The sequence below is a fragment of the Bubalus kerabau genome, chromosome 14, assembly GCF_029407905.1.
Source record: "Bubalus kerabau isolate K-KA32 ecotype Philippines breed swamp buffalo chromosome 14, PCC_UOA_SB_1v2, whole genome shotgun sequence".
Classification (NCBI taxonomy): Eukaryota; Metazoa; Chordata; class Mammalia; order Artiodactyla; family Bovidae; genus Bubalus; species Bubalus kerabau.
In genome coordinates this window covers 10,812,140-10,827,071 of record NC_073637.1, presented here as the reverse complement: position 1 = coordinate 10,827,071, position 14,932 = coordinate 10,812,140, and the positions used below count along the sequence as shown (strand labels likewise).

The 14,932-nt window shown below is 42.4% G+C and overlaps 1 protein-coding gene across 8 annotated transcripts in view; it reads right to left on the bottom strand.

Annotated features, from left to right (window-relative positions):
- DNAAF11 (dynein axonemal assembly factor 11) overlaps positions 1 to 14,932 on the bottom strand; it is a 71,600-nt gene that overhangs the window by 15,252 nt on the left and 41,416 nt on the right. For 7 of the 8 annotated variants that reach the window (XM_055545736.1, XM_055545737.1, XM_055545740.1 and 4 more), the window contains 3 exons: positions 13,018 to 13,083; positions 11,017 to 11,086; positions 10,129 to 10,224 (listed from right to left, as the gene is read on the bottom strand). In XM_055545736.1, the coding sequence (XP_055401711.1) occupies positions 10,129 to 10,224; positions 11,017 to 11,086; positions 13,018 to 13,083 (232 nt within the window). Of the gene's footprint in view, positions 1 to 7,135; positions 7,454 to 10,128; positions 10,225 to 11,016; positions 11,087 to 13,017; positions 13,084 to 14,932 lie in introns of those variants that run through there. The other variant, XM_055545738.1, reaches the window with a different exon arrangement.

The window sequence follows — 14,932 nt, the reverse complement described above, 5'->3', positions numbered from 1 at the left end:
GTAATTACTGATATTTATATGTACAATCAATACTGACAGTTGCACACAGTTTCATGGCTTTGAAATAAAAGGAGAACAAATCTAAATATCAAACAGTTCCTTCAAAATTCTTTCATACTTGAAAAGTGCAATCTTATCTGACAGTCCCCCGTGGAGGATCATCCACACACACAACCTAAACTTGAAAATGGTATTTTATTAGGTTAGGACAAACATCAAGAATGATAAGGATGTTTTAAAAGAAAAGAAAATATCCTTTTGTGATATTACTAGACGTCATCTCAGTGGGAAATATCCTACATTTAATTGGACAAGTTCACGATTATTCTTGTTTTTCTGGGCCAGTAATAGTTCAGAAGTGCTGGCGAGTTTACATCACCCCACTCCCCACCTCCCACAACAGGGGACAGCCATCAACCAAATATTCTCAGGGGTTGGTTACTACTGTCCCAGTTCCATCACCCCTTAGGCAGAGTTATTCTGAAGTATGTGTTTTTCGGTCTTCCCAGGGGGGCTTAGTGGTGAAAGAATCCACCTGCCAATACAGGAGATTCGGATTTGATCCCTGGGTGGGGAAGACCCCCTGGACCCCTGGAGAAGGAAATGGCAACTCACTCCAGCTTTCTTGCCTGGGAAATCCCATGGACAGAGGAGCCTGGTGGGTTACAGTCCATGGAGTCGCATAGAGTCAGACATGACTGAGCAACTCTTACACTTTCACAGAGCAGATGGGCTTCCTTGGTGGCTCAGTGGTAAAGAATGCCCCTGCCAATGCAGGAGATGCAGAAGACAAGGGTTCGATCCCTGGGTTGGGAAGATCTGGAAAAGGAAATGGCAACCCATTCCAGAATTCTTGCCTGGAAAATCCCATGGACAGAGGAACCTGGTGGGCTACAGTCCACAGGGCTGCAAAGAGTTGGACATGGCTCAAGAGACTCAACAAGAACGACGTGTTCTGCACAGTCTCCCAGAGCTTCCCCGCTGGGGTTGCTGGCACTTCTCTTGGTTGCCTCCCTCCGCTACTTTCTGTTCAGCACCCTCTTACTTCTCAAATAAACCACTGTACTAATATCTCTCAGGTAGCTTCCACTTTCAGGGAGGCCACAAATTTTAAAAAGTGTTTTACAGGTCAAATGTGAGTCTGTGTCTCACAATTTAATAGACAGCAAGGAGATCAAACCAGTCAATCCTAAAGGAAATCAACCCTGAATATTCACTGGAAGAACTGATGCTGAAGCTGAAGCTCCAATACTTTGGCTACCTGATGGGAACACCTGTCTTATTAGAAAAGACCCTGATGCTGGGGAAGATTGAAGGCAGGAAGAGAAGGGGATCACAGAGGATGAGATGGTAGGAGGGTATCACCGACTCAATGGACAAGAGTTTGAGCAAACTCCGGGAGATGGTGAAGGACAGGGAAGCCTGGGATGCTGCACTCCATAGGGTTGCAAAGAGTCTGACACAACTTAGCGACTGAACAGCAACAACAACAATAACTTTGGGATGCTCAGGTTTCCCTTAAGGAGGAGGAGTAGGAAACTGGTGCCATCAGATTCCAAAACACCAAGTAACTTACTACTGGGATCCCACTCAAGTCTCTGTGAACACCTCATTTAATTTTCAGTGTGGGCTGAATATTTACTTTAAAAAAAAAAACTATCTACCTACTACCTATCTACCTATAATTTGAGTCTACAGATGATGCCAATGTCTAGATGCCTGGGTTTTGCCAGGCATGTGTGGATGGCACTCACTACTGTCACTCAAGTTCACGGCCCAGCTTGGGGGCCATTTCAATAGCTGTTTAGACAGGCTAAGACTTTCCCAGGCCTGGCTGGCTTCTCACTCACCTTCCTCTGGGTTACGGTCCTTTGGAGTCACATCTCAAAGTGGGCATGGCTTCCTAGAGGCCACCTCGCATGGCTTCCCTGCTAGGCTCTGGACTTTGGCTTTTTTCTTCTCATCCCTGTGCGGTCACTGAAAGCATGGTTTATTCTCTCAGTCTTTCCTTCGATCAGTGGGCAGTAACTGCTCATTATCTCATCACTGTCAAGGTGTTTTTAAAATATGTAGTCTATATTCCTAAATTTTCTTTAGTGTGACTGACACTCCTAATGACCTACTTGGCAACTAGCAGATGGTGGAGCTCTAGAGATGTTACTGACAGTCATGAGACTATGTAGAGAGTGAGTGTAGGGAAGAGAAGTGAGGTTCCAGGATTGAATGATAGATATGCCAACTTTCAGAGGCCTGGGCAGGAGAAAGAACCAGCAAAGAAGCATCCAGTGGCAGACCATCCAGTGAGCAGGACCTAGGAAGAGAACCGAACCAAAGAGGTGTGTCTAATGCCAACTGAACACCTGTTTACCTAGGAAGAGAACCAAATCAAACAGATGTGTCTAATGCCAATGGAACACCTGTTTAAAAATGGAGGGGCTGATTAATGGTGTAAAAACCTCTTGAAAGGTCAGAGAAGAGGAGGAAGGGGGCTGACTGCTGGATCTACTCACGTAGAGAGGGCTGGAGACCTCAAAAAGAGATGTTTCATGGATGGGGGTGGGGACGCTGGAGAAGAGATGAATACCTCATTAGGATTAGTTTTAGAAACTGTGAGAAAAGAATTGGAACAGAAAATATAGATGTCTTCTTTCAGAGTTTTGCTGTAAATCAGGTCAGAGCAGTTAAGTGGAGGGGAATGTTTTTATTTTGTACTGTTTTATTTTGGAGAAGGGAGACGTTTTAGCATGTTTTCTAATATAAAGAAATGTGTGTGGAGAAAATTCAGTGAAGATGCAGAAGAGAGAATTGTCAATTGCCTTTCATAGGCAAGTGGAAATAGGAGCTAACACATATCTGGAGAGTTCAGATAGAGCACAGACAGTTCACTCATAGGATAAGGATGGCCAAGGAGGCCAAGCGGGGAAAGATACGATGTTTGGGGTATGTGGAAATTATCCTTTGATGCGTCTAGTTTTTCAGCACTGCAAGGTTTTAGGAATGAGCCGAGGAAGAGAGAATGTTCTACAAGAATAGAAGTATGAATGGAACAGAAAAACCCAGCAAGATGACCAGGTGGCCCTCACTCTAGACCATCTTGCAATTAACATTCAGAAAGTAAAACTGAGTTTATGTTGGGCATATCGTAAGCATATTTGAGTAGAGATAAAGTACTGAGAAATGTGTTCAAATAATAATGGAAAGGGCATCTGAGACTCTTTTCTAGAATCATGGTCTGTAATATTGACCTTTAATATGTGACCTTCGTCTCCTGTGCTCAATAAAGCAGAATCAAGCAGGATGTTCACCAAGTGAAGCTGTAAATATATTTTGCTGTTCAGTTCAGATGGTGCCTTCTTTAATCTCAGTTAATTATTCTGAAAGAACACCCAAAGGAAATCAAGAAGCATATTCTTGGAGTGCTCCTGGAACTTGTCAGATGAGAATCTAGATGGGAGTTTAATTGAATGACTATGCAAGTTTCCCTGTGACTGCAAAGTCTCAGTTAAATCTTGTGAAGTTGGACTGTGATGAGATCATGTGCCAGGTACTCCCAGGCTGCTGATGATAAGACTATTCATGGACACACCAGTGAGTCTAACCATACGTTTAAGAAAATATATCAAAGGACAAGCATAAACTCTCAGAAAATCTGACAGGCAATAATTCTACTCAGAATAGGAACTGAAATCATACATACAGTGAACGTGAAAGTCACTCAGTCATGTCTGACTTTTTGCCACCCCATGGACTATACAGTCTGTGGGATTCTCCAGGCTGGAATACTGGGGTGGGTAGCCGTTCTCTTCTCCGGGAGATCTTCCCAACCCAAGGATTGAATGCAGGTCTCCTGCACTGCAGGCAGATTCTTTACCAGGTAAGCCACCAGGGAAGCCCAAGAATACTGGAGTGGGTAACCTATCCCTTCTCCAGCAGATCTTCCCAACCCATGAATCGAACGGGATCTCCTGCATTGCAGGCATATTCTTTACCAGCTGAGCTATAAGGGTAATGGACAATATTAATTAACGGTAACATGAGCTCAGGGTGTATTATGCCCCAAATGGTCACCTAGGTGCTTTACATATTCATTTATATAATCCTCAATACAACCTTTTGAGGTGTGACTGATCATTAATATCATTGTATGGACAAGGAGTCTAAGGCACAGAGGGATAAATAATTTGCTCAAGGTCATGCAGCTGTTGAGTAGAAATATCAAGATTTAACCCAGGTTCTCTGGCTCCAGAGACCATCTCTTTTTACTGTCTCTAAATGGTAACAGCAATCAAAATTCAAATGGCATTCCTGGAGGCAGAATTGGATGAAATTATTTGAAAGTTAATCTGGAATAACAAGCATGGAAAAATAATGAGAAAAAGATTGAGGAGGGAGAAGAGTAATTAGGGGAGATTCTTGTTGTAAATATTAAAATGTACTTTAAAGTTGCATTTAATGTATTTACTTGACTCAATAAAAATTTATTGACCACCTACTCTTTGTCTGGCTCAGTTCTAGGTACCAGTGACACAGTAGTAATAAGAGCAGACAAAAGTCTCTATCCTCATGAAGCTTAAATTTTTGTTGATGGAGACAGACAAAGAAAGAAACATTTAAATACATGACTGTCCAGTGGTGATACATTCTTATGAATAAAAATACAGCAGAAACAGGGGATAGAGAACAGTGAGGTAGGAAAGGGGAAGCTTGCTAAATATTGGGATCAGGAAAGAACTCAGGGTGAAATAACACTTGAAAAAAAAAAACCCGGAAGAAGGGAGAGAGCAGACCATGAGGATACCTGGGAGATTGGCATTCTAGCAGAGAGAACAGCAAATACTAAGGACCAGGGTAGGAGGATGCTTGTCATATTTGTGAAATGGCAAGGAGGCCAAGGTGGCTGGAATGATGAGAGGGCGAAGCGGCAGAAGATAATGTCAGAGGGATCGTGGCAGGAGAAGATTCTTGGGGGGATCTTGCTTTTAACTCTGACTAGAAAACATGACTTGGTCTGATTTACACACACTGTAAAATGATCATTTGGCTGCTGTGTTGAGAAAAGGATTAACGACTCTTCCCCAAAGAAGAATAGTGAATTTCTGGTAGATGGATGACACCGTGGGTCCACGTTTCTTGAATGGATATACCTAATGGAATAAATGGGGACAGGCACTGGAGACGGAGACTCTCTACACGGATCCCAAAAGCTAAGACTAAGGAATAAAACAGTGCTGGAAACAAGCAGGAAATGCCACTGACCTGTGGAGCAGAACTGAGAAAAACTTCATGAGATGCAGAATGCTTCCTCCTCCTCTGTTACCTGGGCAGTTGACCTCCTATTCCCTAATGTCACTTTTTTTCTTTCTTTTTTAATTTTATTTAGCTTTGGCTGTTCTGGGTCTTCACTGCTGCTCGGGTTTTCTCTAGTTGCGGCGAGCAGGGGCTACTCTTCATTGCGGTGCGTGGGCTTCTCATCGCAGTGGCTTCTCCTGTTTTGGAGCACGGGCTCTAGGTACTCAGGCTTCAACAGTTGTAGCTCTCGGGCTCGAGAGTATGGGCTCAGCTGTGGCCCACGGGTTTAGCTGCTCCACAGCATGTGGAATCTTCCCAGACCAGGGATCGGACCCATGTCCCCTGTACTGGCAGGCGGATTCCTAACCACTGGACTACCGTGGAAGTCCCCTAATGCCAATTTCTGAGAAAGCCAGAGTAGTTTTCCATCCACAACCCCAGCCAACTCTTCCAGCTAAGGTATCAACCCTTGAAATCATAGTGGAGGAGATGGCCTTCCGGGAGACGCAGCACCCATAAGTTAAGTTATAATGATGGCCAATGGCGATGGGAATTCTGCAGGGAATGGTAGGGATTGTGATGTCTGGGTATTATACTATCCCATAGATACAGACTCGGTACCAGATGTTGGGAAGCATCTGGTATCATGGAGCTAGCACAAGATAAGAGCCTTTGGGTGTGGTGCTGACTTGGGAGAACCCGCCAGCAGGTCAGCAAGGGAATATTCAGCCACAACCCCTGTGACAAAGAACAGACGTGAACCTTGCCTGCTTATCAGCACGCAGTCTGTACAGACCCAGCCTCATTCAGGGGCAGGAAAGGGAAAAAGGTCCATTTGACAGCTCTGACAAAATGCTGAGTGACGTGGCTAATAAGAAATAGTTGAGCAGTTTGTGGGCTCCATTACAAATTTTGCATCCTTGAAAAAATGTATACAAAGTTCATTGCTGAATTTCCACAAACACAGTTGTAGTCGTCCCATCACAGACATCATCAAATAGACTGGCTCTTCACAAATAATCTTTACAAATACTATCACAAAGAAGGAACAACTAAACAGCAGATCTGATCTTCTTTTCATTAATTTACAGTATCCAAGTATTATAAACTACCAAGGTCAATTTTAGATATTTCCTGAAGTACTGAGTTATCACTTAACATATTGACAACACTGTTTCCTATGAATGAATCAAAAGTGTACCTAACTGTCTACTTGATTTCTATGCTTTAAAACTCTAAGAATATGCCTCAGTCATTACAATGCGGGTCAGACCCACAATTCCTAGACACACAAGATGGTTCAGTGGGTCAAACTTCAGTACTTCAACTGTTTAAATCAACAGGAACTATGAAGATGCTAATTTTTAGTAATACTTATTTTCAATAGTAACCATAAGTGAAGCTAGAATTTTTATTTTTAACGTTTGATGATTTTTTAAGAAAAAAGCTTTTATTCTTTGAGTTTTATAGTCCTTGCAAATACCTAACTCATAAATGAAAAACAACTAATTCTGAGCAAGTAGGTATTCTCCAAAGGTTGATTTTATCGACTAGCTATGTTTTAGGAGGAATAATGACAGAGGTATATAAAAGAAATTATAAAAGGTAATAATTATTAGTTAATAATTTAATAACAATTTCAAAGGACTAATGAAAGGGATAGCTTGACATCAATGTTACTTTAACACAGTAGTCTAAAATCTTTAAGTCTTTATTGAATTTGTTACAATATTGCTTCTGTTTTTTGTTTATTTTTTCTTTTTTTGTTTTGGATTTTTGGCCAAGAGGCATGTGAGATCTCAGCTCCCCAACCAGGGATCATACCCACACTCCCTGCACTGGAAGGCCGAGTCTCAACAACTAGACCACTGGGGAAGTCCCTAAAATCTTAAAAAGTACATATCTCAAAGGAAAAAGTGCTACTCAGTTTATTACTGAGAAAAAAAGAAGCCTTCTGATTCTGTGTAAATTATCCATCTTTAACTAAGCACTTCTAGAATGCTTTTTCTTTAATAAGCCATTTTTTATGCTTTGCATATATACTTAACATGAAAAATTTAAACTGATATAAAAACAGAAAGGATAATGGAAATAGAATGCTGCATTTATTTAAAAGATTCATGGGAAAAGAGAGCAGAGGTCTTCTGATCAATGGCCTGGCACCCTGTAAAAGGTACACAAATTGCACATCTTGATTTTCTTTTAGGAAACCAGCGATTACCTTTTAATCTGTGGCTTCTCACAATGGAAATTTCCAAAAAAAAAAAAAAAAAAAAAAACAAGAAAGAAAGAACAGTGCTGATCACAGTGTCATTCAAATGTCTCTGTCGAAACACCAAAGTAATTGAGTTATCTCTTAGATTTCCCTATAGGATATTCTAATCAGCACAGAAGCGTTTCCTTCATTTGTTGTTGTCAACAAGGACAATGAGATTCTTATAGTCGTGTTTGTTGTCTTATTGCTTGACAACAAATTGTATTTGCTGTCTTATGGCCTCAGAGTAAAAATACATAATTGATTACTCAGAATCAATCTGTTACAAAACTGGCTTTGGGATAATGAAGGATTAGTAAATCATTATAGAAACCTTATTGGTTAATCAAGTTTATAATCTCTGTGCCCCCCGGGTCCCTTTTCTTCCTCAAAAGAACCTCCTCTTCCCGCTTTGAAACCTGAGTGACTGGGGCAAAGCTGACCCCACCCTCAGCTCAAGGCATAAGACTGTCTTTGTTGTTTAGCAGCTAAGTAGTGTGCAACTCTTTTGTGACCCCATGGACTATAGCCTGCCAGGCTCCTCTGTCCATGGGGTTTCCCAAGCAAGAATACTGGAGTAGGTTGCCATTTTCTTCTCCAGGGGATCTTCCCGACCCAGGGATTGAATCCATGTCTCCTACATTGCCAAGTGGGTTCTTTACCACTGAGCCACCAGGGAAGCCCATGGCATGAGATAATAGTAACCAAACATATAATAATAGGAATGAAGAAAGGAATGAAGAAAGAAATAATAGGAATGAACATCTTTGACCAGAGATGCTCCATTGTCCATAGTCAAGCTCATCAAGATTTGTTGGACTCTTCAGCTAAACTGACCAAATCAGTGAAGTGGAGTTTTTATTCCATGGTGATAGGAGAGGGCCTTTCTCTGTGTCTTTCTCTGATTCTCTATCTTCATGCAAGGTAAGAACAAGAAATCAAGTCACCTTAGTTACTGCTAGTGCTCAGGTCAGGAAGGAAGCTGGCTTAAGGACAAAGACATCAGAAAGGGTCTTAACCTTCCCTTGCCTGAACCCTCTCTACCTTCCATATGTAGGAATGCTTCTTTATGGTGCAAGTTTTGTTTGCGGTTTCCTGCAGCTCGCAGCATGAAACATCCTAACTCATTCACAGAGTCTGTATTGAGGAATCCAAACTTTCTGTACAGACAAATGATTTTTTTAAGTTTAATTTCCTTAAGTTCTTTCAGGGTTGTCACCTGTCCCTGTTAAGTCTTTTCTGGCTTCTAAAGAGCTTCTGTCTCAGACATTCAGCTCTGAGATCAAGGTTAAGGAGTCTGAAAGCCAGGTGAGGGGAGGCTGTCAGTCTTCAGAAGTCAGCCATATCTAAAGGACACGTACTTCTGTTTTCTATGTCTGTGAGTCAGTTCCTGTTTTGTATATAGATTCCTTTACATTTTTTTTCAAGACTCTATATGTTGAGTCTATATATGAGTCTAACATAACTCAATATATGTTATGTTAGAGAAAAACATAAGTGATATATATGTTTTTCTCTATAAGACATTTAGCAGAAGAGGGAGGAGGAAGGACAAATTAGGAGGATATCATTAACAGATACAAACTACTATCCATAAAATAGACAAGCAACAGGGATTTACTATAAAGCACAGTTATATTCAGCATTTTGTAAAACCTATAATGGAAAGTAATTTGCAAAAAACAAACAAACCTGAATCAATGCTGTATACCTGAAACTAGTGCAATATTATAAATCAAGTATACTTCAAATTAAAAAACTGGAAAAAATATACAACACTTCTCTCAAATAAAAGACAAAAAAGAGTTTTAGTTAAAATACTATCTAGTCTGTTTCATAAAAATAATACAAAAAATAATAATGACATCAGTATTCACTGAGTGCTCACAGTGTTATGAATTTTATGTGTATTATCTTTCTCTGTGTTGTTATTCAGTCACTAAGTCATGTCTGACTCTTTGTGATACTATGGACTGCAGCACGCCAGGCTCCTCTGTCCTCCATTGTCTCTGAGAGTTTGCTCAAATTCATGTCCACTGAGTTGGTGATGATATCTACCCATCTCATCCTCTGCTGCCCCCTTCTCCTTTTGCCTTCAATCCTTCCTAGCGTCATTATCTTTCTTAAGAGCAATGTTAGGAAACAGAGGCCCAGCGTTAGGTTAATAAGTGGCCCAAAGTCACAAAACCAGTAAGCTCAATATTTGGAATTCAATCACATTTTTTTTTTTAATTTTTAGGGACCCAAGGCCTATGTTAGGTAGGCCAATACATATCCTCCCAAAGTTATCTGTAAGGAAAGCACTGATTGCCATGTGACAGACATGCTCAGTGGTCCCTGTGATCCACACCCCCAACTCTATTCCCATTCTAGTCTGAGAGGCAGAAGGCGGCTGCGGAGACAAGAACTGCTGGCAGGAGGAGTCAGCTGACCTTTGTTCTCCTACCTGACCTGGAGTGAGAAGATTTTCTGGCTCTCTCAGCCAAAAGGACCTTGATCAGAAGTCATCAGGAGCCCTAGGAGGTCAGGTTCCTTCAGGAACAAACTTATCCAGACTGGAGATGGATGTAAATGGCGCTGCCTACCTTGGGCATGCAGACGACCAGGTGCCCTGTGGTCTGAGATCTTTTAGCAAAACTGCTGTCGGGTTTGACTTCTGCAGGGAGGACGAGCTGAAATGGCTGAGAGTAGACAGGAAGCATATTACATGAGGGAGTTCCTTTAAGAGGCATTTTTGTTATATATTTAAAATTTACCAATTGTTAAAAAAAATCTAATTAGATTTATTCGGAAAAAAATAATATATGGGGCTATACTCCATAGGCACAAACTATTTTACCAATTTTAATGAGTGGCTAAAGAACAATTATCAGTCATAAATCATGATTGGTCCAATTATGATAACATGGCTGATAAAGCACTTATAGATAAAACGTCCTATCATAAAATATCAACATATTTCCATTTTTAAAGTCTTTAGGCTATCTCACACGAATACTTGGAATCGGCAAAACATGCTATTTCAAAAATGATAAAATTACAGTAGGAAAGGCTACCCACTTCAGTATTCTGGCCTGGAGAATTCCATGGACTGTATAGTCCATGAGGTCACAAAGAGTTGGACACAACTGAGTGACTTTCACTTTCATGAATGAAATCATTAACCATTTTAAATGTGTATAATATTGAAATACAATTTCAAGCACAGGCTACCCATATAGACCATCTTATCAGGTCTGGAAAAACTCTAACTAAATAGATACAGGTTAAAAAGACTAATTTTATCAAGGTACATCATGGTCAGCAACCGTTTCTGCTAAATACCCCTTCTGTTGTAAAATCGTGTGTCTAAAGCAAATAGCACTGAGTTTCTCTTTTTCTATTTTAAAATGGCTTAAAAATTTTTTTGAGGCAAGTTAGCTTGGGTTTAGGCTGAGTTCTGCAGTAGTAACAGCCTACAGGGTCACACTTACCTTTCCCTTGACCATCACTCGCACGTAAGTTGGCTGTACATCAACATCGATTAAAGAGGTGTCCATATACCTTCAAAATTCAACAATCAAGCCTTGTAATTTTTCCAGGACATTGAGTTTAAAGAAGAGCAAATACAAAGTTGCAGTTATGGGGCCGTTTTAACTGAAGAAAGTTCACAGTTTCCATGATACACAGGTCTTAGAATAGCCATCTTAAATTAATCCCCAGATCTCGCAGGAAATCCAACGTATCAGCAATTTCATTTTTAGACCCACAAGTACACTTGGCATTGATTGCCCCTCGCCCCAAAATATCTGCAGCCTGAAATACCAGAGGTTCGCAGAAAATGGCTTGCCATGCTCTTTCATGAATATTTTATTTTAAGCCCCTAAGACCGATGTGAATAGCCAGGGATGCTGAACCCACTAAGCTCCTGCTTCCTTGGGGCTGAGTTCTGTTCTATTTGCACACCAGTTGTGCAGCTGTCCTTACACGACCATCCTGGAAGGCTGGTTCAGCTTCTCCCCACTAGGTGTGTCCTGCCCAGAAAGCCCAGCACCCCACCTCCCCCCTAACCGCGACGGTGACCCCAGGATCGAGGGGCCATCGTTTTCAACTCCACAAGAGGGGAAAGGTTTAGATTCCACACCGCTCATTCAAATGAGAAGTTTGGCCAAATGATTATTTTTATACATGTCAAAATACTGATTGTGAATGTTTGAAAACATGGCAATGACTCAACACTCACAAACATTCAGTGAGGCAGGAAGGACAAATACAGGGTGATGGGCGCAGACTCTGACCACACAGACTCGGGAGGACTGACTCCCCTTCCCCTCCCGCTCCATTATCTTGAAGCACATGCCTTAACCTTTCTAAGCCTCTGTAGTCTCACTTGTAAAATGAGGATACAAATAGTACCTGTTTCCTAAGATTGCTATGTGTATTTTATCACAGTTAAAAAAGGCAATGTTGGGCCTGGGCCTAAGGGGTCACATTCTGACTTCTGCAATTACTGTGTCTACTTTGACAAGACTCACCCCCCAACCCACCTTGGGTAATTCCAGGATAACAATCCCTCCCAGGTCACTGGATTACTGAGAGGTTAAATAAGACAGAGCATGTAGCAAAATCGCTCAAAAAGAGAAACGCCTTTATTACAGTGTAAACGTCCACCGACTGCATCATCAGTAATCATTCATTCATTCAGTCCTGTTATTGAGCTCCTGACAGGTGTCAGGCACTGCTTTAGGTGCTGGAGATATGAAGAGGGAGGAACACACACAAGCTTCTGCCTCAACTTCACAGTTTTCAAACTACAAGGAAATTTAGAGTTTGACGGGTGGAAATCAAGAAGCAGGGTGAGGTGGAATGACGTGCTGGAGCAGGCAGGTACTGGTCTAGACTGGATGGTCGGGGTGCGCAGAGAGGCCTCTTTGATAAAGTGACATCCGAATGGAGGCCAGAAGGTCATGAGGACACCTAAGGTGACAGGGACACAAGCAGTGGGAGAGAGATGCCTGCACAGAGGTCCTGGGGCATCAGACCTGGGGTGAGAGCGACACAGACAGAAGGAGGCGCCTGGACAGAGGCCCTGGGGCATCAATGGGTCTGAAAGGGCTGGATAGGCAGAAACACCATGTATGTGGATCCTGAATTAAGCAGCTGGATAGAGGGAGTGAGGCAGAACCTGGCATGTTCGAGGATTGAGGCAGATGGCTGAGTGTCTTTAAGTGACTTTAGCAAGGACGGGCGGGAGGTGACACGGGCTGGTGCAGTGAGTGCCACAGCCCAGGAGAGCTGGGGTGGGGTTGGGGGGGGGACAGCAGCAGGCAGGGTGCAGGGACAAGGGCAGGAAGGGAGTGTGATGGGTAAAACCAGCCCGGACTCAGGATGCAATGAAGAGGCTGGTGTTCGCATTTCAGAACTCAAGAGACTGTGACTGAGAAGGAAAACAGAAAGAAATGCCACCCTTTAAACACATGATAAAACGTTTTTACCTATACACGGCCAAGTCCAGGACGATCTGGTTACGCTTTTCATCATCTTTCAAAGTGAAGTCAAGCCTAAGGAACAATCCATTTAGGGGGGAAAAAAAAGGATGTCTTTAGCAATACTTGATAGATAACCGCATCCCAGTATTAAAAGGAAATTTACTAGTAACTATATCCTCATCTTCAACGGCACACTTATTTTTGTGGCTGGTCAATAAAATGTCTGAGAGTTTAACAATTTCAACAGAAGCCTACAACATATTTATAAATTATTTCTGTTTACATGGTTTCCATATGAGAATCTTAAACTAGATACAAAAAATCAGCATCGGTGCAGAGACAGAGACATCTGGTGGTTAAAGTTTTCTTTTCCCCTCTTCATTCGGGTTTGCTAGAAGCAAACTGAAACGCGGAATTATTGCCGGAGGACCACATGTTGCATCTGCTTGCCATTATCCAGCACACGATTCCTTCATTTTTAAACAGTCTTGTCTTCTTTTTTCTTCTTTCATCGGTGACCTTTCTACTTGCCCAGAAATGCTGCCTGTGACCCATCACCTCCATTTTATAGAAGAAGAAACAGAGGCTCAGAGAGGGCTGACATAGCCAGGAAAGAGGTCACAGGAATCTGGGAGGCAGGATCTCAAAGCCCCAAGTCTTTTAGCTGGACCGTGAGGTTGAGTCCTAGGTGTAACTTCCATACCGCCGATGCACTGTTCAGAATTACCTGGTCAATTTCATTGAGTATTTCAGTTATCGCTGTATTCTGTAAAGTACATAACCCAATGATGTTAAAGAATGCAGGCTAAATTGTTTGGGAAGATGTACCACTTGCCCTAGATTTGCTGCCAGCAGGGGTCTGCTCACTCTCACTACTTCCAGCAGCCCTGACGGGGGGACTCCTTCGGGTGCACAGATCACCCATGCGTTTTTGATCTCATCTCTGGGACTTTTATTATAGGTGTTTTCCCGTCTGCCTTGATTGCTTATTGCCCCATTTTCCAGCCACTGCGGGGAGCTGCCCGTGAGAACGGGGTCCTTTGTTTGAAGGACACAGCTCTGGGAGCTGCCTCAGTCCTTGAGGGTTTGCTTGCAAACATAGCTCTCTGTCCCGCCACCCCAGAGATTAGGCGCTTATTTACTGCAGGCACCTGGAGTTCTGTGCAAACTTCTCATGCACAGAGAAGTGTTATCTGGTGTAAGAAATAATAACAGGGGGCCATTCCCATGCTCTCAAGATTTCTTGTGACTGTTTGTAAGATGTGTAGGTCAAACAAAGAAAATGTTAACTGTCTTGTCTTTCTCACGCTCTTCTCTATAAATACGAGATGCTGAATACAGTTGGTGTCAGACTGCGTCCCTTCGTGGAGACGTGGCTGAACCTCTCGACCCCATCTTTGTTGTAGATTTCTCTTGCTTTAGTTTCTTTTCTCAGCCCCGCCGTGCACGTTCTCGGGACCTGATTGACTTTGCCGGCTAGCACCGGCAAGCCACCAACTTAAACTCTCCCTTCACGTATCTCTTGGAAAGTAATTTCAGAGAGGTTTTCTGTATAGCCCATGGGGTCGCAAAGAGTCGGACACGACTGAGTGACTCTCACTTTTTCTACAGCAGACACTGATACTCACTTCCCACTGTCTGCTCCTGCTTTACCTGTGGTAACAGGACCCCTGATTTGAGTGATGAATATGGCTCTGCAGGGTGAAGACTACATTCTCCAGCTTTCCTGGCTGCTGGATGAGATCATATGCTTCAGTTCTGAAGGAAAACGTTCATCTTTCTAGGAGCTTTCCTTAAGAGGGGGACTGAGTGCCCTTTCCCTCCTTTCCCTCTCTCTCTTCCACTGAGTACAAAAGGTGGTAGGTGGCCTAGAAATGACCATGGAGAGCACTCAATGACCTACTGCAACTGTCCAGGGAAG